Source organism: Mastigoproctus giganteus, chromosome 2, assembly GCF_048544385.1.
Source record: "Mastigoproctus giganteus isolate SK-2022 chromosome 2, ASM4854438v1, whole genome shotgun sequence".
NCBI lineage: Eukaryota > Metazoa > Arthropoda > Arachnida > Uropygi > Thelyphonidae > Mastigoproctus > Mastigoproctus giganteus.
In genome coordinates this window covers 82,589,424-82,614,197 of record NC_143576.1, presented here as the reverse complement: position 1 = coordinate 82,614,197, position 24,774 = coordinate 82,589,424, and the positions used below count along the sequence as shown (strand labels likewise).

The 24,774-nt window shown below is 35.9% G+C and overlaps 1 protein-coding gene across 1 annotated transcript in view; it reads right to left on the bottom strand.

Moving 5' to 3' along the window:
- polybromo (protein) overlaps positions 1-24,774 on the bottom strand; it is a 702,481-nt gene that overhangs the window by 76,561 nt on the left and 601,146 nt on the right. The window contains exons 36-38 of the mRNA XM_090389959.1: positions 19,385-19,477; positions 12,455-12,510; positions 9,864-9,905 (exon numbers count right to left, since the gene is read on the bottom strand). Of these exons, the coding sequence (XP_090246085.1) occupies positions 9,864-9,905; positions 12,455-12,510; positions 19,385-19,477 (191 nt within the window). The remainder of the gene's footprint in view (positions 1-9,863; positions 9,906-12,454; positions 12,511-19,384; positions 19,478-24,774) is intronic.

Genomic DNA, 24,774 nt, shown 5'->3' with positions numbered 1-24,774 from the left:
TTGATTCTGTTTGGATGATGTTATTCAGGGCAATACTAGTGGAGAAAGTTTCCAATCTGCTTTGGAGAATTTATTGATTCTGTTTGGATGATGTTATTCAGGGCAATACAAGTGGAGAAAGTTTCCAATTTGCTTTGGAGAATTTTCATCATTTCCTTTATTCTTTATGTGTTGATACTGTTTGCAATTTCTAAATGATTGGAAAATGATCACTACCAAGCAGGTCATTTAACACTGTCCGGTCTATGCATAGAGACAAAAACAGGGAAGCATATATATATATATCAGCAGCTGTGGAAGATCCCATTGGGAAATGCATATAAGTATTTGATCCAGTATTTAATAAGTTCAAGTTGTGCCAATCTAGGACCTATACAATGATTTTTCCTCTGTTATCCACATGGGGAGATCCTCATAATGGATGGTGGAGTCATCTAATAAACAGAAAGGTACTGATATTTGTGCTATAAGTTCTTCAAGATCTTTAGCAGTACAGACATGATTCAGTAAGGTATATTGATAAGATAATTAGAGTAATTTCAAGGATGATACGAATAGCAACTTCTAGAGAGTGTTTGTAATGGAATGTGTTTTGATGGGATACTGGGAGTGTCATCTTCCGTGTGCTGAGGAGATTGAATTTCCAAATTTTCAGTATATTATGTAATTTTTTATCTGGGGAATAACTGGTGGAGTTAAATTCATCTCTTGCAAACAAATAGCTATGGAATCATACTGGGAAATCAGGTGATAGATATAATCAAAATTGCTAACCATCTGCAGTTCCATTCAATATTTAATTTCTTTTATAGGCAAAAAAGGGACAACCAGAATCTTTGTTGTCTGTTGTATCTGTATTAAGGTGAATAGGACATTAAGCCTCCACGTCCTTTTTTGGCATGCAGATTAAGCACTATTTTATCTTCATTGGTATTGTTGTCTGTATCCATATTACTTGGATAATGTTTCACTCCAACAGTCTCTGAGTTGTATGGTTTTTCTATCTGCTTCATTGACTAAGGTGATTTCAGATGGAACTGTGATTGGAGTATTATTTGCATTATCTATCCAATGTAATTTTAATGAATGTTAAATTACGATTGAGTCCATTCTGCCATCAATGTGTCTCACGGGATTGACCCATTTGAGTTGTGACAGCCTGGCGATTTTGGGCGGTATTGTCCAATGTGTGTTTTGGCATAGTTACTTGCTTTTTTGCATCTTGGTATAATACCTTATTCTCAATTTTCCATAATTCACATGATTTAGAATACGGTTGGATGTTGACTTTTACAGCTAGAGTATTGTGGAGATGCTGCGGTGCATTCTTTTTGTGAATGGTTTTTGGATCTGCAGTTAGGACATGTAGTATCACCTCTGCACAATGGGAATGGCCAAATTTTTCATATTTGTAACATCTTATGGGATTTGAGATGTGTGGGAAAACACAGTAGTGTAAATATCTGATTTGACTGAGGTTGGCATATTTGGAGTACTTAATGTCAGAATGCTATTACGTATTAGCACCAGGTTGCCATCCCATCGAATCTTAATTCTTCTTGTTTTTATTAATTTTTTCTCCTGTAATTACTTGACTATTTTCTCTCCTGATACTTTAATAGGTCCCATTTACTTAACTCCCTTGGAGAAGTTCAGTGTGGTATGTGGGGACTTGTACTGGAATTCCACTTAAGGAGGACATTTTTAATAATAGTTCTGAATGCTTGGGTTGTGTGGTTTCTAAGTCTCCTGATCAGAGTCTCTTCACCATTTTGGATGGTCCTGCTACATATGTTCTAACCACCTCTGGGTAGTGAGAGGAGGAAGCTTTCTTGCAGATTGGAAGACAAAGAATGTAATATCAGGAATGCTGGAAATTTCAAGTGATCCGAAACTAATCTCTTGTTCAAATTCTTTTTCATTCTCTTGGGAATGGAGCGTTCATGATCAGTTTCATGATCACAAGCATGCTGAGATCTTGATAGCTCTAATGGAGATAATGTGTTAACGTCCATGTTTGCTCCTTTTAGTCCTTGGCAGATTAACTTTTCTGCCAAGTTTTTCAGCTCTGCTAAATTAGGAGCAGTGCCTGGTATGAATAAGTGAAGATTAGTAAGAGTTATTACTTTAACTATGAAAAACACAAGAAAGGTGACTTTCCTTCTTTGCTTTCTTCAAGTACTTTTTGAAAGAAAAACTAGTATTAAATGCAGAGTTTTGCTAAACATCGAAAAATAAAAGAACTAGTAATCACTTAAAAAAATCACACTTGAAGCACGGAGAAATCGCTCAGTCACAAATCACTTGGCACCCAGAGCCATTATTCCCAGCTTTGCTCAAGTGACGTTTGTAAAATCAAAACTTATGCAAGTCTGTATGTGATAAAGATGCAGTAACGCTGCAGGATATGAACTACAGCACTTGGACTTATTCACTGTTAACTCAATCAACTCTACTATATGACAGTAATTCACTTGCAAAGGTCTCAATTCCCATCGATGACTGGATGAATTTCTAAAGTCCTCTTCAACTGAGGATGAATAAAATCCTACTCCCTCCTGCTTGAGATGACGAATTCAGGCAGAGGGAATATGATTTTCCCCCACAAAGACTTCTGGGTTTTTTCAGCATGCAGAACATGCCGATTGGCCTGTGAAGACACTTGGAAATAGACATGATCCACGGTGTATATTATTATTATTAGTGGCATTGATGCAAGAAAGCAAGGGTTATAAAGCTTGGGTAAAAAAGCTTAAAAAAAAAAAACCCTCCCACATCACCTGTCAATTTTTTCCAATAATTTTAGTTCCTCCTTGAATTTATTAAAATTACCCACTTCCAACATCAGATCATCAGACTGAAGTTTGTTCTTACAATTAACCATTTTCCCACTATCTCAAGTGTAGTACCACACAGTAGGTACATTAATCTGGGATTACTGATAACCATATGTAGTACCTTGCATTTGCCAATGTTAAACTTCAACTGCCATTTCTCAGCCAAAAGAAACCTCAGCACAATCTCAACAGTTAAATCACTGACATCAAGTGGGCCAACGTGATTCAACCTCTTCCTTCTACTGTTAATATAAGTAAAGAAGTCCTTGCTGCTCTTCTTGGCATTTTTGCCAGACACTTCTTGTAATCTGCCTTAGCTCACCTAACCTCCTTTGTGACTTAGCATTAGCATTAGCATTAGTAGAGGCATTTGATGCAAGAAAGCAAGCTTATGCAGCATCAGCCAAAAAAAAAAAAAAACACTTCCACTTCACCCCTCTGTTCGTTCAAAATACCTGTCCAGCTGAGCCTTAAACTTATTTAGGCTATCAACCTCCACCACAAGGGATGGAAGTCTGTTCCACCAACCAACCACCCGCTGGCTAAAGACAAATTTCCGCACGTCTATCCTACATCTGTCTTTCCTCAATTTGAATTTATGCCCTCTCAGGTGATTATTCTGAGCTAGAGGAAGAATCCCATCAGCATTGAGCATGCTTAAACCATTCAAGGCTTTATACACCTCTATCAGATCACCTCGCTGGTGCCTAGTCTCCAGACACTGTAATTTGCAAAACTTAAGCCTTTCTTCGTAAGAGCACCCCTTTGTTCCATTCACTAATCTTGTTGCCCTTCTCTGTACTCGTTCCAGCAGCTCTACATCCTTCTTGAAATGAGGCCTCCAGACCTGTATACAGTACTCTAGGTGTGGCCTGACCATCGCCTTATACAATGGAATAATCACCTCCTTATCCCTGCTGGAAAAATTCCTGTATATCATTGACAATACTCCATGAGCTACTCTTGCAGCCCGTCTGCACTGCTCAGAGAACTTCATATCTGCCTGCACAACCACCCCCAAGTCCCTTTCATTCTCTACCACTGTCAGTGTTGTACCACAGAGTTGATACGTTGCTCTGGGGTTGCTGTTTCCCATGTGTAGTACTTTACATTTGTCAATGTTAAACTTCATTTGCCACCTCTCAGCCAATCTGCTCAACCTTTCCAGATCCTGTTGCAGCAGCATAGTGTCAGTAGTGTCCTTGACAACCCTGCCAACCTTTGTATCGTCTGCAAACTTGGACATTAATCCCGATATACCATCATCAATATCATTTATAAATACAGAAAACAATAATGGACCCAACACTGAGCCCTGAGGGACTCCACTAATAACATCAGTCCACGATGAGCAGTGTCCATTGATTACCACTCTCTGTCTTCTCCCCCTCAACCACCCCTTTATCCATAGCAGCAATTTGCCTCCAATGTCACACTGCTCCAATTTGTGTAGCAGTCTTCCATGTGCAACAGTATCAAAAACCTTTCTAAGATCCAAGTATATAATATCAAAGTTATTCCCTGCATCCAGTTCTTTTGTGACTGCATCATAGTATCCAATCAAGTTGGTCAGGCAAGACTTCCCCTTAACAAAACCATGCTGTGTCTGAGCTATAACTGAAGTCTTGTCTAAATGATCCTGCAGTGCGTCTTTAACCAGTGCCTCCATTAATTTTCCTGGAACAGAAGTTAAGCTCACAGGTCTATAATTACTTGTGTCAGCCTTTGATCCTCCTTTGTGAATTGGGGTCACATTTGCACATTTCCAGTCTATGGGTACCTCCCCTGAGTCCAAGGAAGCTCTCATAATTATGGCTAAGGGTTTGCTTACTTCCTTTGCTGCCTCCTTTAATATAACTGGATAGATCCCATCCACCCCGGGTGCCTTTCTTGTGTTTATCTTCAACAGTTTCTCCTCCACTTTACTCCCAGTTATTTCAAGATTCTGTAACTTACTGCTAGAGTTGAATACACCTCTGGCATTCCCCTTGCTGAATAACTCCTCATGTGTGAATGTCGATGCAAAATATTCATTTAGTTTGTTAGCCACCTGAGCAGGATCATCAACACTTGACCCATCAATATCAAGTGGACCAATCTGATTCATCCCTTTCCTTCTAGAGTTTACATAAGTAAAGAACTCTTTGCTGTTTTTCTTTGCATCCCTTGCCAAGGATTTCTCGTAATCTGCCTTCGCCTGCCTAACCTCCTTTGTAACTTGGTTGCATATCAACTTGTATCTATCATAGGCTTCTGTGTCATGTGTTAATTTGTAAGTATCCCATGCATTTTTCTTCTCTGCCATATGCCTCATTAGTTCATCTGACATCCATTTTGGCCTAAACCTTGAACAATATTTCTTAGTTGGTATGTAAAGCCTAGTAGCTTCCAAGATAAGTTCTTTGAATGCTTCCCATTTTGAATTTGCTGTTGGTAACATCATCAGTTGGTCCCACTGTATAGAATTTAAATACTGTCTCAGTCCATCGTAGTCGCCTTTACGGAAGCAATAACCCTTCCCTTGACCCCTAATGGTAGTTACCTCTTTGAGTAAATCCCACTTCAGCACACTGTGATCACTGCCACCTAGTGGTTCATTTATCTGCAGATTCTTAATGCATGAAGAATCACTGCTGATAATCAAATCAAGAGTATTACTCCCTCTAGTTGCCTCCCGAACATGCTGATGTAGAAAACAATCATCCAATAAATCAACAAAAGCCCTGCTAGTGTGTGAGTATCCAGCCCCCAAATTCCAGTCAATATCTGGGAAATTAAAATCTCCCATTATAAGACACTCTGATTTACTGGCCCACTCTATTTCCCTGCACAGTTCCTTATTATACTCATCACAGTCATTAGGCCTATAGCACACTCCTACTCTCAATTTTGATCTCCCAATGCTTATGTCACACCAAACTGACTCCACACTGCACTGTCCAGCGATGTCGACTGGCTTCACTTCCTTGGTTTTTATGTGTTTCTTAACTAATAGCATAACACCTCCCCCCTTCTTATCCTGTCTATCCTTTCTGTAGACGTTGTACTCCCCAAATTGCAGTTCCGCATCCCTTATATCTGTGTGACACCACGTCTCTGATATCCCAACAATATCTGCCTTTGATGTTTTGAACAATACCTCAAATTCATCAAATTTATTTACTAAACTCCTAGCATTGGTGTACACGCAAGTATACCTGCACCTGTTTCTATTCTTAGCTACCCTAACACAACCCATGTGTTTACTTGTACCACAATGGCTCCCAGCAGTCTCTGAAATACCATGCATCTTGTTTTTCAGGCTTCTGCTCATTCTAATAGAAGCAGTGCAAGAATCTCTTTCACCTCTGCCAGTGGCTACTGTCAATCTATTGGTCTTTGTCTCCCCCCAAGCTAGCAGTTTTCCGACCCACCTAACACTGCCTCGATAGCATCAGCAAATATTCTTGCACCCTTTCTATTTAAGTGTATCCCATCCCTGTAGAAGCAATCTCTCCTGTTAACAAGTACAGTCCAGGCTGAAAAAAATTCTACCCCTTGAGCCTTGCACAATCTTTCCAGGGCCGAATTGATCGACAAGGCTCTCATCATATACTCCCTCCTATCGTGTCTGGGCAGAATTGCAGACACTTTCAAATTCAACCCTAATTCTCGGCTTTTGTTCAACAGTGACCTGTACTTGTTAAGTAATTCTGCCGGTCTCCTACTCTTAATATTATTAGTGCCAACGTGTACAACTATATCACCTTTTGTGCCCTTAAAAGATGATATTCGCTCTACAACGTCATCAACCTTTGCCCCTGGCAGACATACCCTGGTCCTGTTCCACCTATCTTTTTTACAAAGCATGTTCCCCGTTTCCCTGACAATAGAGTCACCAACAACTACTAGTTCCTTCGGGACCAGCGCATTCTGCCTTGGGGGTTGTCTCTGTGTCACGCGATGCCCAAGTGCAAGCTCTGGCGTTGATGTGGGCAGCTGAGAGCCTGATGGGCCCCTCAATTTAGTTTCTTCGAGGGCATCCACCCTGTCCTTCAAGCTCTCATATAGGCCCAAAAGAACGCCGAGTTGTTGCCTGATATCGATACACTCCTTGCATCGCGCACACACAAAGACATCCCCCTTGGTAGTATCATGTCCCGTACCCGATTGCTCTGCAAACATCAAGCAAACAGTGCATTTTATAAGGCTGTGAGTCAGAGGACAACTGCCCCCCTCAGTTCTGCTCTGAGCCACAGCACTTCCATTAGCTTGAGCCTTTTGCTTTGCTGCTCTGGTCTGAGTCATGATTCTATTAATTTATTAATTAATTATGTTATGTTATTAATTATATTACGTTTGTAATCTAAGTCGTTATATGTATTTATTTAAACGTACAATTTAACTGCTAACGAAGTTCAACTAACGCTATCTAGTACGGTATATAACCTACGGTATATCTAGTACGGTATCACAATGGCGGGAAAGTTAATAACGGTAGCGGTAGTTACGAACACGTGGAAACCCTTACCGATACTTTTACAAGGCCGAGTAAAGAATAAATACACCAAATTAATCAAAAAATCACAAAATAATGTTACACTACTAAATTCAAATCAAAAGTTTTAGAAAAACAATAATTTCAAATCAATAAATAAGAAAAATCCACTTAGCGGCTTGGAACACGACCGTCACTAGTAGCCTCGTCAGCAGACTTGATTACAGACTAGTTTATATCTACTATAAACTTCCCTATCACCTGATAATTTATATGCATCCCATGCATTTTTCTGCTTTGCTGCAAGTCTCATCAATTCATCTGACATCCATTTAGGTCTAAGCCTGGAATGGTATTTCTTAGTTGGTATGACAGCCTATGATTACAATTAGCAAATTCTAAATGCTTCCCATTTAGAATGTGCCACTGGTAACATCATCAGATGGTCCCACTGTATAGAATTTAGTATTAGTATTAACCATATAGTGCAAGGAAGCCACAGGACTTTTGCTGCACTAGCATATTAAAAAACAAAAAAAGTAGATAAGAAATTACAAATTACATGCTTCCCTTCTCACATAGGTAACTATCCAGTTGATCTTCGAATTTCTTCAAACAATCAGCCTCACTGCCTTTAAAGGCAATTTGTTTCAGTAATCAACAGTCTGAAAAAAATTGCCTGTCACTGTCTGTCATTTAAAAACTATCAGACCATTGTAGTCACCCTTAAGAAAGCAAAATCCCTTCCCTTTAACTCGACAGTAGTTATGTATTTAAGTAAATATCACTTTAGCACACTGTGATTGCTGCCACCCAGAGGGTCTTTTATTTGTAGATTTTTAATGCATGAAGGATCAGCACTGATAGCCAGATCAAGAGTACTGCTTCCTCTTTTTGCCTCTCTAGAAAACAGTCATCAACAAATGATCTAAGTTGCTGATGCTTAAATCCAACACTCCATGAGTACTTGAGGTTTATGGGGAAATTCATAAGTCAGCTGGACAGTAATAGTATTCGCCACATAGTGCAAGGAAGCCACAGGCTATTGCTGCACTGGCAAAAAAAAAAAAGTAGATAAGAAAATGTAAATTATATGCTTCCCTCCTCACACAGGTAACTATCCAGTTGTCCTTTGAATTTATTCAAACTGCTCAGTATCAACTACCTAGTTACCCAAGAGAAGAGAAAAACATTATATATATTAATGTTTTTTTCTTTATTTTATATATAATTTTTATTTTGTTATTTCTTTTCTTTTTGTTGGGTAATGAAGCAAAAGCCTGTGGCTTCCTTGCATTACATGACTAATACTAAACTACTGGGACAGGAAATAGTAACAGTGCTGAACTAGAAAATTGGTCTATCGCATCTATAGTTTGAAGATCTATAAATGTGTCCCTGTTTACTACCCTTAAGAATGAGCATAAAATTAAAGATACCATTCTCTATGGCAGTTCTCCATAGAAGAGAAGATGTGTTGTGAAGAATCAAGTTTTTAGCAGCCATCCATTGCTCTCAACTATAAAAAAAAATTCACTGTATTTGCTTTACTAGAAAAGTACAAATAAAACTAGTTGTAAATATTAAAAAAAAGTTAAATGAGTGAAAACTTATACATGTTGCAGAAACTGAAAAAGACTGTATGCAGTCACTTGAAATTCAACTTTTATTATTTAATAATATATTTGTTCTTTACCATTTGTTCACATTGACTGTAAGTACTGTCCTTTATGTTTTAAGTAATTTTTGTATTATTCACTGAAGAACGGGAACTGATTAAGTTGAAATCTAAAATTTTTTTACTTTATTTAATTGTTTTGAGTTATCTATATTTTACTAGAATGTTATATACAATTTGTTTACAATGCTGTAATGTGTGTTTTAGTATTCCCAACAGGATATTTTCAGGTAGATGATCTGATGAAAGCTACCACTGATATCCATGGTTGAACAAATCTATAAGTAAAGGTCGGCAAATGTATCATATTTGAGTTAAGTTCAATGTTCATATATAATAAGACTTTTTCGACACAAAAAGGCAATAAGGCTATGGAATAGAATAAAAAATATCGCAAATCCTTTTTGGATCAAATCTTGTAAATTGTTTCAAAATTTAATATCTAAAATATTACAATACATACATATATTATACACACACTCTAAAAATTCAACATGCAAGATTTATAGCATAGTAAAACGAGGCAAAACTACACAATCTATTTTAATGACTAAGGGCATTAAAGATTCAGCTTATCAAAGTTTTGCTATCCACTAAGTTCTAGTGAGTTTGTCTTTTTTTCTTTTTGCTTCTACTGATAACAGATAACACTATATAAAAATTCAAATAATGCAAGTAGTGATGTATCATAACTATATTAAAAATAAACATACTGATATACGTGTAAAAAAAAAAAATTTTGAATGGCATTACTTTTTTATTTTTCAAGATGTGTATCTAATAAAGTATAATATGTGGTTTTAATCATAGGGATTACTTATATAAAATATATATAGATATATATAAAAAACAAAACTTATGATCTTTTCACCTTTCAGTAATTGTCCTTTCTGGTTTTTCTTTAGGAGAGTGTCTATTGTAGATGAAGAAGTTGGTATGTTGAGGCAACAAATAAAAAATTAATTGAAAAGTTATTTTAATCTATTCAACAAAGAACTAAAGAGTTAATTATATATGTTAATCAATCCAAACAGTGAAATTTTTATGATACTAATTCATGTATTATATCACATTTAAAATTTAATCCTTGAGTTTATTTTAATCCTCAAGGATTAAAATAAACCGTGCATCTTTATTTTAATAAACTTTATTTACCAGGGGTAATATAGTGAATTGAACTTAGTTATATATTAAAAAGACTAATATCAAGGTAATTAAGCAGCATAAAGAAAATAAATGACCTTTGGCTGCAAACTCATATTATAATCTCACATAAACTAGGAGTTGTATCATCCAGTTTTGTAAGTGGAGGAATAGTGTGTGTTTTAAATTGTTCTTATATTACATGAATGCTTGATATTTTACCAGTAGATTGCAATAAAGTATTTTTTAATAATAATTCAAATTTTTGTAAATGCTGTGTTTTTCCCACAACAAATACTGAAGAGTTTTAATGAAACAAAAACTTCATTAATTTTGCTTAAATTTTGAAAAATATGTCAGTAACACAAAATACAAACATGATGCTATTAAGCACTGCCACATTTAAACAGTGGAAATATTTGTTGCACAAAACTTTGGCAATATTCCAAAACAACATTTTCATATAATTTTTTCTTTAGGTTCAAATGAATGTTGCTGGCATTCTTTATTCCTTCGTTATTCAATGATACTAATTTCTTTATTTTTCAGAAAAAAAAAAAAATATATATATATATATATTTAACCTTAAAATATACATTTGTTAAAATGGTGATTTTACTTAGGCACTCTCATGAGTTACTCTGATATTGTACCACTACACTGTGAATTTTCAGAATAAGCAGGAGTAAGAAGGTTGCAAGAAAATCTGTTATATAATAATGGGAAGGGGATCAAAAGCCTAATGGGATTTTTCAAAAAGATAAAAAATTGCATAACATAATATGTGAATGGTTTCTAAATTTAATAAACATTTTTATACTATGAAGTATAAAAATATACATTTTTATATTAATATTTACTGAGAAATACTCTAAATGACAAAACTGATAAATGTGTGCTAAAATAAATTTTCAGCTACAGATTTTTCTGCCTTTTTGTTAAGTAACTTCCTATTATTGAGGACAATGCTACCAATATTTTACCAAAAATTAGAAGAAAGTTTTTGTGGAAGACTTTCTGCTAATATATGATAATACAGCCAAATGAGAAATGTGTTATTATTATCAATTGGGCAATATGCTATTAACCTCTTTGAATAAAGCTTGTAGTTATATAAAAAATGTTCCCTGTTTTGTACATAACTACAAGTGCCCCATGACTTTTGGTAGGACAGAGTATATCTAATAATAAAAAATATATATATAGGATATAAAACAAAACTACAAAGGTACTTTATAGACAATAAATTGTCATCCTAATTTTACTCAGATATGAAATAAATAATATTTTAAATAATAAGTTTAAATAATAAAAATCCCACATAACAATCAAAAAATATGACTCTACTTTTGCTTTGGGTAATTTCTCATATCAAAAGGCACTGAAATATAAAATATTCGACATCTTTCTGATGACCGCATCTATTAATCAACTTAAAATAATAAAATCTAGGTTCTGCAGATTATATTATTTGATAAGTATCACAGTACTAAATGACATTCAAATAAAATAATCAGGCAATCCAATTAGTAAACTATATAAATTTTGACATACACACAAAAAATTTGATTATTAATTTTTCATTAAGCTTACCTTGTGGAAGGTAAGCTGGAGGTGCATACAGCTGAAGAGGGTAAATGTAGTTAGACGTATAACACAGTCCATGGTGTAAAGGGAGAATAGGAGAAAGGCCAGAGTATGAGCCTGACAGATAACACATCTGCAAATCATGCAGGCTATGCTTTTTAAGCTATATTTGTGTGTGTGTGTGAAAGAGAGTGCCCATCAGCATTTGTATATACATAATTACACTTACACACACGCACAAGCGCGCGCACACGCACACACACACACACACACACACACACACACACACACACTTTAAGCTATTTAGTGAACACAGCAAAATAATGGAAAAAAAAAGTGTTCAACAAACATGCATAAAAAATACTTTGGAGCCTAAATTTTCATTTCTAAACTAAGCATTCCCTTAGTTTATCATTCAGGAAGTGGAAAAGAGATTGTACTTTTATATTTCAGAGATGATCTGTCTATGAATATTGAATTTCTGAACTGAGACAGTTCAATGATAATTAAAATTTTAGAAATTGCATTTAGATACATTAAGAGGAATTCTACAGAGATTACACTGTAATTGTTCTAATTCAAAACAGAGAAAGCTGATTAAATCTGATTAATGCTCACATACTTGTCAATGGTAATTTATAATTTTTGTATAATATATAAAGAGTAATGATTTTAAAATCAATACTCATGGATGCCACAACTCCTAAAAATACTTCTGGGCCACTCACTCACTTGAACTTCCAGATGATCCCGGTGATCCCACTGGCCTTCGTGATGGTACAAAGTTTCTGTAATTGTAGTAAACAAGGAGAAATTTATTAATTTTGATTTTAGTTATTTCTGACGATATCACTACTATATAGATACTAAATTAACCCTTAATTATTTTTATATATTTTTATTTTAGTGACATGCATTGAAATTGTTTAAATCTAACTTTCCTTTTAGTACTTCTTTCTAGCTAGCAGTAAATATCCACCAAACATTCATCCACTTTCACAGAAAGGCAATCAGCTTCCTTTTCAGCACACAAATTAATAACATGACAAGGAGAGAATATTATTACCAAGTGCTTAAGTTCTTCTTTTATTACCCGTTCCTACTCCAGTCTTTAAGACTACCATAACAGGACATTATCAACATAGGACATTTTATACAAAGAACTTATGCCCAACATTGCACCTTGTAGAGTCACTTTCCAATGCTGGCACAAAGAACACAATAATTTTCCTTTTCCTTTTTTTATTGTAAAAGATCACCACAATGAGATATAGCTTGGAATCACTTTGATTAATGCCATCTGTAGATCAAAAATGGCACATTTTTTCAGTATTATCACTACCTCTTCTTTCCCTACCTATGCAGGTTTACTAATAATGCCTGCTGGTTTTATTCTTCTACAACTGTATATTTTTGTTATTTCACAATCAGGAAACATATTTCTGAACAATGTGTCTATATTATTAGCATAAGTCAGATAAGGCAGGTATGACAACGTCACTGTCACTATGAAATGATACATCTACATTTGCATTTCTTTCTATGAAATTTTTATTTCTGCACAATTTTTCTAATGCTTACTTTGATTAATTGATGTAATCCTTATTAAATCATATTTACTGCCATTTGAAATTGAAAAAGGAGTATGCAAAAAAAAAAAAAAAAAGTTACCTTTTCTACTGTACAGTACACAAACAATTTTGCATATATACCTTCTGAAATCTGACATCACATTTTTTGGCATCTTATGGAAAGATATTGTTAATTAGCTTTGCATTACAAAGTTACAATGAAATGCTCCCATTTCACACATTGCAGCATTTTATTGTAAAATGGTATTTAAATATAAAATTGTGTTATCTAAGACTAATTCTAGAAGACTAGAATGAGAGTAGCCTGTGCGAACGTACATTTTTGCCGCTCCTGGAACAGAGAAGTTTTTTCTGATTTATTTTCTGTTTTATTAGCTTAAATTGGCATATTAATTTATTTTCTGGAGTAGTTTTATATTCTTATTTACGATACTTAGATTAAAGTAATTTAGATAGAGATTTTGTAGGTATTACTTAGTATCGGAAAGGGTATCAAATCCAAGTGTTTACCGTTCGTAAATAGCCGCCATTGTAACGCGATACAAAATATTTCGAACTAGATAGCATAAGCTTAATATAGTATAGTACATAATATTGTAAATTAATCAGATAATTAATCTTGAACTTCATTGTCAATTAAATTGTACTTTTAACTATACATATAACGACTTGGGTTAAGTAACATAAATAATTAGTAAAAAATAAATAATTAATACTTAACTTGATATGGAAGTTATATAAAGGGACTTCGTAGATAACACTCGATACAGAAACATAAATATAGCGTTATAACTGTGTTGAGATATAAGTTTAGAGTTTTTAATTTTGTACTGAAATTGAAATTTTATTGAAATTAAATCGAAATCATGACTCTGACCAGAGCAGCAAAGCAAAAGGCTGAAGCTAATGGGAGTGCTGTGGCTAAGGGGAGAACCGAGGGGGGCAGTTGCCCTCTGAATCACAGCCTATTAAAATGCACTACTTGCTTGATGTTTGTGGAGCAGTCAGGTACGGGACATGATACTGCCATGGGGGATGTCTTTGTGTGTGTGCGATTCAAGGAGTGTAATGAAATCAGGCGACAACTCAGCATTGTTATGGGACTATATGAGAGCTTGAAGGACAGGGTGGATGTCCTCGAAGGATTAAAAGTGAGGGGCCCATCAAGCTCTCAGCTGCCCACACCAATGCCAGAGCTTGCCCTTGGTCATCACGCAACACAGCGGCAGCCCCCAAGGCAGAATGCGCTGGTCCCAAAGGAACTAGTAGTTGTTGGTGACTTTATTGTCAGGGAAACGGGAAACATGCTTTGTAAAAAGGATAGGTGGAACAGGACCAGGGTATGTCTGCCAGGGGCAAAGGTTGATGACGTTGTAGAGCAGATATCATCTTTTAAGGGCACAAAAGGTGATATAGTTGCACACGTTATAATGATATTAAGAGTAGGAGACCGGCGGAATTACTTAACAAATACAGGTCACTGTTGAAAAAAAGCCGTGAATTAGGGTTGAATTTGAAAGTGTCTGCAATTCTGCCCAGACACGATAGGAGGGAGTATAGGATGAGAGCCCTGTCGATCAATTGGGCCCTGGAAGGATTGTGCAAGGCTCAAGGGATAGAATTTTTTTCAGCCTAGTCTGTACTTGTTAACAGGAGAGACTGCTTCTACAGGGATGGGATACACTTAAATAGAAAGGGTGCAAGAATGTTTGCTGATGCTATCGAGGCAGTGTTAGGTGGGTCGGAAAACTGCTAGATTGAGGGGATACAAGGACTAATAGATTAACAGTAGCCACTGGCAGAGGTGAAAGTGATTCTTGCACTGTTTCTATTGGAATGAGCCGCAGCCTGGAAAATAAGATGCAGGATATTTCAGAGACTGCTGGGAATCATTGGGGTACAAATAAACACATAGGTTGTGTTAGGGTAGCTAAGAAAAAGAACAGGTGCATGTATACTTGCGTGTACACCAATGCTAGGAGTTTAGTAAATAAATTTGATGAATTTGAGGTATTGCTCAAAACATCAAAGGCAGATATTGTGGGGATTTCAGAGACGTCATGTCACACAGATATAAGGAATGCAGAACTGGAATTTGGGGAGTGCAATGTCTACAGAAAGGATAGACAGGGTAGGAAGGGAGGAGGGGTTATGCTATTAGTTAAGAAATACATAAAATCCAAGGAAGAGAAGCCAGTCGACACTGCTGGACAGTGCAGTGTCGAGTCAGTTTGGTGTGACATAAGCATTGGGAGATCAAAATTGAGAGTAGGAGTGTGCTATAGGCCTAATGACTGATGAATATAATAAGAAACTGTACGGGGCAATACAGTGGGTCAGTAAATCAGAGAGTCTTATAATGGGGGATTTTAATTTCCCAGATATTGACTGGAATTTGGGGGCTGGTCACTCACACACTAGCAAGGCTTTTGTGGATTTATTGGATGATTGTTTTCTACATCAGCATGTTCGGGAGGCAACTAGAGGAAGTAATACTCTTGATTTGATTATCAGTAGTGATTCTTCATGCATTAAGAATCTGCAGGTAAATGAACCACTAGGTGGCAGTGATCACAGTGTGCTGAAGTGGGATTTACTCAAAGAGGTAACTACCATTAGGGGTAAAGGGAAGGGTTATTGCTTTCGTAAAGGCGACTACGATGGACTGAGACAGTATTTAAATTCTATACAGTGGGACCAACTGATGATGTTTCCCACAACAAATTCAAAATGGGAAACATTCAAAGAACTTATCTTGGAAGCTACTAGGCTTTACATACCAACTAAGAAATATTATTCAAGGTTTAGGCCTAAGTGGATGTCAGATGAACTAATGAGACATATGGCAGAGAAGAAAAATGCATGGGAGACATACAAATTAACACGTGACACAGAAGCCTATGATAGATACAAGTTGATTTGTAACCAAGTTACAAAGGAGGTTAGGCAGGCGAAGGCAGATTATGAGAAATCTTTGGCAAGGGATACAAAGAAAAACAGCAAAGAGTTCTTTACTTATGTAAACTCTAGAAGGAAGGGGATGAATCAGATTGGTCCACTTGATATTGATGGGTCAAGTGTTGTTGATCCTGCTCAGGTAGCTAACAAACTAAATGAATATTTTGCATCGACATTCACACATGAGGAGTTATTCAGCAAGGGGAATGCCAGAGGTGTATTCAACTCTAGCAGTAAGCTAGAGAATCTTGTAATAACTGAGAGTAAAGTGGAGGAGAAATTGTTGAAGATAAATACAAGAAAGGCACCTGGGGTGGATGGGATCTATCCAGACATATTAAAGGAGGCAGCAAAGGAAGTAAGCAAATCCTTGGCCATAATTATGAGAGCTTCCTTGGACTCAGGGGAAGTACTCATGGACTGGAGATGTGCAAATGTGACCCCAATTCACAAAGGAGGATCAAAGGGCAACACAAGTAATTATAGACCTGTTAGTTTAACTTCTGTTCCTGGAAAATTAATGGAGGCACTGGTTAAAGAAGCACTGCAGGATCATCTAGACAAGACTTCAGTTACAGCTCAGACACAGCATGGGTTTGTTTAGGGGAAGTCTTGCCTGACAAATTTGATTGGATACTATGATGCAGTCACAAAAGAACTGGATGCAGGGAATAACTTTGATATTATATACTTGGATCTTAGAAAGGCTTTTGATACTGTTGCACATGGAAGACTGCTGCACAAATTGGAGCAGTGTGGCATTGGAGGCAAATTGCTGCTATGGATAAAGGGGTGGTTGAGGGGGGAGAAGACAGAGAGTGGTAATCAATGGACACCGCTCATCGTGGACTAATGTTATTAGTGGAGTCCCTCAAGGTTTAGTATTGGGTCCATTATTGTTTTCTGTATTTATAAATGATATTGATGATGGTATATCAAGCTTAATGTCCAAGTTTGCAGACGATACGAAGGTTGGCAGGGTTGTCAAGGACACTACTGACACTATGCTACTGCAACAGGATCTGGAAAGGTTGAGCAGATGGGCTGAGAGGTGGCAAATGAAGTTTAACATTGACAAATGTAAAGTACTACACATGGGAAACAGCAACCCCAGAGCAACGTATCAACTCTGTGGTACTACACTGACAGTGGTAGAGAATGAAAGGGACCTGGGGGTGGTTGTGCAGGCAGATATGAAGTTTTCTGAGCAGTGCAGACGGGCTGCAAGAGTAGCTCATGGTGTATTGTCGATGATATATATGAATTTTTCTAGCAGGGATAAGGAGGTGATTATTCCCTTGTATAAGGCAATGGTCAGACCACACCTAGAGTACTGTATACAGGTCTGGAGGCCTCATTTCAAGAAGGATGTAGAGATGCTGGAACGAGTACAGAGAAGGGCAACAAGATTAGTGAATGGAACAAAGGGGTGCTCTTATGAAGAAAGGCTTAAGTTTTGCAAATTGCAGTGTCTGGAGACTAGGCACCGGCGAGGTGATCTGATAGAGGTGTATAAAGCCTTGAATGGTTTGAGCATGCTCAATGCTGATGGGATTCTTCCTCTTGCTCAGAATAATCACCTGGGAGGGCATAAATTCAAATTGAGAAAAGACAGATGTAGGATAGATGTGAGGAAATTTGCCTTTAGCCAGCGGGTGGGTGGTTGGTTGGTGGAATAGACTTCCATCCCTTGTCGTGGAAGTTGATAGCCTAAATAAGTTTAAGGCTCAGCTGGACAGGTATTTCGAACGAACAGAGGGGTGAAGTGGAACTGGTTATTTTTTATTTATTTTATTTTATTTATTTTTATTTTATTTTTTATTGGCTGATGATGCATAAGCTTACTTTCTTGCATCAAATGCCTCTACTAATGCTAATGCTAATTCATCTCCACAGTTGGGGATGGATTAGTGTACAACCATAATTTTTTTTTTTATTATTTAGTTGAGAGTATAAATAGTTAACTTTTTTTAAAATTTTTGAACTTTTTACACGAATTTGTTTCTTATTAATTCAAAATATTATGCTTTATTATATTTGAATTTTTATTATATTACTGTTATTTTTTAAATCTTTCAGACAGTTTAAAAGATCTAAAAAGAAGCAATCAACAGAATTACCAATTTTAATATTAGAAAGTTTCAAGTAACTGAAGGTGAGATCATCTATGAGTTCCCCAAGCCACTTACTTGAAATGTCCATATAATAGAATGCACAGTGTGAACTGTCTGTCATCTTTCAGAGCTTGAGAAAATAAGTGTTGTGTGATATAACAGCCAGGTCTCAAGGTGTGTTTGAACCAAAAAGACTGATATAAGACTTGTGTTAAGGGAACATGTATGAAACCTATTTTCAGCTCAGCCCAACCCTCTACTCACTGCTACGCAGTTCGATTTTTTTCAATTTCGCAACTTTTCAGCTAGGCCACACTTGATTAAAATTAGCTCATAGTGTCTATATTCCACATCCTTATCACAGCCTATATGTTTGGAGTAATATCCAGATTTTTATATTCTTTTATTGTAGTTCACTTCAAAGGCACCTTGCCCCCCAATAATTCTAATTGTAAAGTTGCTTTCGTAGCAACGTTCTGATCGACAGTGCGGAATGTTCATAAAGATATAAATGTCTAATAGTTAAAAACTTCTCCAATTATCAAATACATATAACATTAGCATTATGTAAATAATAATAATAAAAAATCCTGATAGTTCATTTCCCCTGAGGTTGTTGTTATATGGTTATTATTTGGTGTTTTAGGAGCATTAGCAACTAAGGCCATATTGCTCCGGGATAGGCGGTGGTCATTACCTGACCTTTCCGTATTTGGTGGTGACGGGCTCGAACCCCGGTCTAATCAAGAAGCGTCTGCTACGCACTGCTGCTCCTTCCCACCTGGCTACGGAGGCGCCTTCCCCCGAGGAGAAAATATGGCAATCAATAAATAAATTCTGAATTTTGAACTCATAACGTGTCCGAGCAGTTGTCAACAGTAATTTTTGCTACTCTTTATCTACTGTTGATAGTGGGCAGGACTTTGTACTAACATCAATGCAATTAATATCATTTATGAAAATATAACAGTGAAAAAAAAAAAAAAAAATTTGCTTACCTGTTTCTGCTTTCTGGAGGAACTGATTTTGATGATGCTTTCAGATGAACTTCTTTACAGTGTCGGAGCAGCCTCTGAATATTTGGAAAAGGCCTAGACAAAAAGTTTAAATTTATTCCAATACAAAAATAAATACAGTTGCTTGTTTAATTTACTAAATTTTTAGTGAGGAAAAAGAAATTTTTCCTGAATTTTTTCATTCTGAAAAAATACAAATTGACCTCTGAATAAAAATAATTAACAGATGTGACAAATTGATGGACTGACCTACCTTGTGACCAAGCAAAAATTTCAAACTGCTCCAATTGTGCTATTGCACACAGCAGAAATGAAAGTAGCCAACAAGATGGTTAGGTTTCAAAGAGTAAGAAAACATGTTGTGCGCGTGTGTGTGTGTGCACATGCACACACAAATTATGGAGTAATGTGTCTGTAAATTTTGTGTATTCAGTGGTACGTTTGTATGTTTAATGGGATAAAAAAAAAGGTTCAGGGAAAAAACACCATGCAACTCTCATCAGAGACTGACTATCTTAGAACATTATGAAAAAACATATAATCATAACTAGGGTTCGGATTTTTATGACCTTAAAAATGTCAAAACATGATGAAAATATGCCATTAAATTTAACCAAATATAACCTTAAATATGACTAAATAATTTACCTTTACATACCGCATAAATGATAATATTTACTTTTTTTATTTTTTTAAAGTTGTACAATGACTTGTTATACAAATTTCTAACAAGTAATATAATGAAAATATCACAATTTGCAAGTTGTTTTTTTTTTTTTTTTTGAAATATAAACATTAAAATAATTTTTTTTAAACAAACAAAAACCAAAATGTATAGGCTAAGGTACTAGGCTACTAACACTTAAGTTGCTAAGTACTTTCCATTGCATTGCGATACCTGTATCCACTAAAAATGTTTTGGAGTTAATCTCCTTCTATCATCTGCTTGTAAGCAGAAAAGGACCTCTCAATATCATAAGATGTGATCGGGGCAAAATTAAACACCTTAATGACATCGGAAGCTAGAGGAAGTCCTTCAACGGCCGTATCCTCTAAAATTTGGGAAATTTTGGATATTTGCATAAGGGAAAAAGCATACCAAAGGAATCTTGTGAGGTACAGAAATGATGAAGGAAACAACACCGACACAACAACGGAAACAAAACGGTACAGAGGGACTTTATTCAAAAATGGAAACATAGCACTGGCTGCCATGATATAGATGCATCACTGCGAAAGGTGAATCTAGCGACAGTTGCATGATTAGTTTTATCCAGAACCTTTGATGCAAGGAGATACGATTTAGATGGTTTCATCTGAATCAAGCTTTCCAACAATAAAATTAGCTATATCCTTCACAATCCGTGGTTTCATCAACTGAACCCCACACACAGCTGCTTCCAATATCTCGTGAATATTGTTTAGACACTGCAAGTAATAAGTAAATAAATTAATTAAAATAATTTACTTTAATACAGCGTTTTAATATTTTAATACTACACAGCGTTCAGTCTTTTGGATTTTATTAAATAATAAATTATTTAATAAAATCAATGAGAGCATACCGATTTATAGCAGTCCTCAAGGTAATTTTTCCTTAACGTTGATTTGTCAGGAATTTTTTGGGAGCAGTATTTTTGCAAGAAGCTTTTGAAGACCGGATTGTTCACTTTGTTCCAAGGAATGTTTGCGGCAACCATTGCTTGGCATAAATCGGCAAAGAATGGATCTGGTGTTTTTTGGTTTTATGCAGTAAGCAACTGCTGTGTAGTACGCACCCCTGAAATTCTCCTTCTCCTTACATTCGCTTCATGCAAAGCAGTAACGTTATGCTGTTGTAATTGGGATACTTTCGCTAACGGAACCTTAATTAAAAATGTATTCATATATTTATTTAAGATTATATATAAAAATTATTATTATTTTCGATTTATATGAAAAACCTAAATATGCATGAGCATTAAATTTGGAATGTCCATATATCGAAGCATCGAAACATAAAAATTATGATAGATCTATTACCAGGTAATTAATTAATTTACTTAAATAAACTAAATGCAACAAGTCATAATATTTAAGAGTTTAAGATTCTATATAATATTGGTGTAGATACACCATAGATAACTCTTAAAGAACAACTATGATGGGTACCTCCATAGTCAGGTGGGCAGGAACAGCAGTGCGTAGCACACGCTTCTTGATTAGACCGGGGTTCGAGCCCGTGACCACCAAATATGGAGGATGCAGAAAGGTCAGGGAATGGCCACCGCATATACCCAGAGCAATATGGCCTTAGTTGCTAATGCTCCTAAAAAACAAATAACAACTACGATAGTAGTGTGAAAGGCACCATTTCGTCTATATCTCACATTATGATTTTCCTTCAAAACGAGTTGCCTACGTACTGCACTATCTTGAATAAGTTACGCTTCACTAATAGAAAAGACTGTTGTTACTTGTTTTACCACCACCCGCCGATGAAAAGCCAACTAGCTTTGAAACGGTGCCCTCTGGGTGATGGTACTCACTGAGAATAAGTAAGAATAGTCTTCTCTATTAGTGAAGCGTTACTTATTCAAGGTAGTGCAATACATGGGCAACTCGTTGTGAAGTAAGAGCAAAATATGAGATACAGACAAAATGATGTCTTTCCCGCTACTATTGTAGTTGTTCTTTAAGAGTTATCTATGGTGTATCTACACTGATATTATATATATTAATTAATTTCTGTACCTCTTTAATGCACGCGTTGCAATGTATTATTTTTCCATCCGTTTGGTATGTGTCTTTAGACTCCTACAAAAGAAATTCTTTTTCTAAAAAGCTCAATTTTGCTGGATTTTGGCTTCATTTCGCCAACAGCTGAAGTTTCTACTGTATAAAATAAGTTTATTATTATTACTATTAGCCATATAGTGCAAGGAAGCCTGAGGCTTATGGTGCACCAGCTAAAAAAAATTTTGAATTACCCTGAGAGAGAGAGAGAGAGAGAGAAGTAGAAGGGAATCACCAAGAGAGAGAAGAATGGTGATATCCAGCTCAGGACCCTGGGTGTGCCAAGCCCATACTCACCAGATGTGAGCCTCTGGGGTTAATTTGAATGACTAATTCATTGAACTCAGTATTTTTTTTTTTTTTTTTAATGTGAACCCCAAACACAAGAGGTATTAGAACCTATAGTACTTAGTACCGTGCTTGGGTTAGGGTTGAAAGAGAAGTATGGGGGAATGCTGGAAACTTTGCTCTAGAGACTAAACATGGGTTTCACCACTTCAAGCCTCCAATAAGCAAAGTGGTGGTATTGCACCGGTTGATGAGAGTCATCTACCACCTTCAATATAAGATGAAACTACTGTAAAGTTTTAAATATAGCTAAAATTAATTACACTACGGTGTTCTTGTGAGTGACTAAAAAGCCAATCAAAATAACTTTGAGATTTAGCCGCTCTTGCCCGTCCAGGCTAGAATGTGAAATGATTAAATGTAAATTCCCACGGTTTTTTAGAAATATATTTTAAATCAATTCAATAAATAATTTGTCAATTATCGTAAGACGAAATAAGAAAGTTTTATGCCAACAAGTATAAAATATGCTATTAAATATGATATTTCATTTTTTTTTTGAAATTATGACCTAATGTGTAAAATATGATGAAATAATAAACATGCTTCTTTACAATCCTCGGACCATGTAACATGGACACACTAAGTTTCATGCCTTTATGTAAACGAAAGAATATGATAATACATAAAAATCCGAATCATAACATATAATCAGAGGTTTACTTATTATTGATTGGAAATATTCATAAGTTTTATTATGCAGAAGTAATATAATTAAATAAATAATTCAAATGGTATGCTAAATTTTTTTTATAACATTCTAAGAAATAAAAGGAATAAATTGTATTTAATATTTCATTTTGCCTAATCAGTAAGACCAGACAATTTGTATTAGGCTTAATTCTGATGGAAGTTGCTGAAATTCAGGTTGGTTGGTTATTAGGAGTTTTATGGCACATTAGCATCTATGGCTATTGTGTGCGAAGTCTAAAGGTAATAAAATATAAAGATATAGGAAAAATGTAAAAATATAAAATAACATATCTAGTTAATATATTATAAACAAATATACGGCATAAAATATTTATAATATATTAAACATTAAAGCAATCTAAATAAAACTATACAGATTAAGCAGTTGTAAAAACCTGAATACATCTGACGCATTGTCATAGTCTGATAAAATCTGAGTTAGTGTATAAGGCTAAGACAGATGAGAAAAACATAAAAGGCATTCATTACTATAAGACATACATTCTACTAAAACATGATGAATAGTTAAAATTATGTTATAATATCTACACACAGGACAATCATCAGGCCTCAGCAAATACGAATGCGCCGCCAGGTGAGAATGTTCTATGCGTAGCCGAGCAAGAACTACTTCCTCCTGGCGAACCCTGCCCTGACTAGAATGCCAATGTTAATTACAGGCTTAATTTCATTTAGCTTGTTGGTAGGGCACCCATTCCAAGATTCTTGCCAATGTGCACAATTTTTTGTGGATTAGTTGCTTGCAGTCTGTAAAGGGAACTGACAAGCAGATGTGACTTTGTGGTTTTGCTGATTTTGCTGCTGCAATTGACAAGTCATTGCCTCTGATATTAATATGGCTAGGGATCCAGCAAAAATGAATATCAAAGTTTAACTCTGGGAGGGAGTGTAATATTTACTGCACCTGACAACAATACTGGATGAATGCTTCTCACATTGGATAAGGCCTGTAATACGCTTAGGGAGTCAGTATATAACATGTACCTTTGGTACTGGTGGGGTTTTATATGATTCAAGACCAGTTCTATTGCATGCAGCCCTGCAGTATATATACTACATTTATACAGAATATGACTGCAGATTGTGTTACTTGGAAAAACGCAAGCAGGTCCCACAAACTCTTCACCATCTGTATACACCAGCAAGAAGTCTGGGTATTCGGTGGATGTGCTGCAAAGTGTGGCTGATATATACATAGAGATGTGTCAGCTTTCAGTCAGCTCCTAAGACTAAAGTCACAAAATGGATATTGTATATTCCAAGGAGGAAGGACTTGCCTGGCTGACGTGGATATATTATCCCATGTAAAGTTCATATCATGAACTAGCTCTTGAATCCTGATACCAAAGGGCCGATGACAGTTTTGCACTTATTATATAGATTTTCCCACCGTGGCACATAAAAGGATGTCCACATAGGATGGTCAGGCAGGGATTTTATTTTTATGTAACGACAACTGCTGATGTCGAAGCATCAATGATGGTTCACTGGCTTCCATGTATAGACTTTAGACAGGTGAAGTACAAAATGCTCAT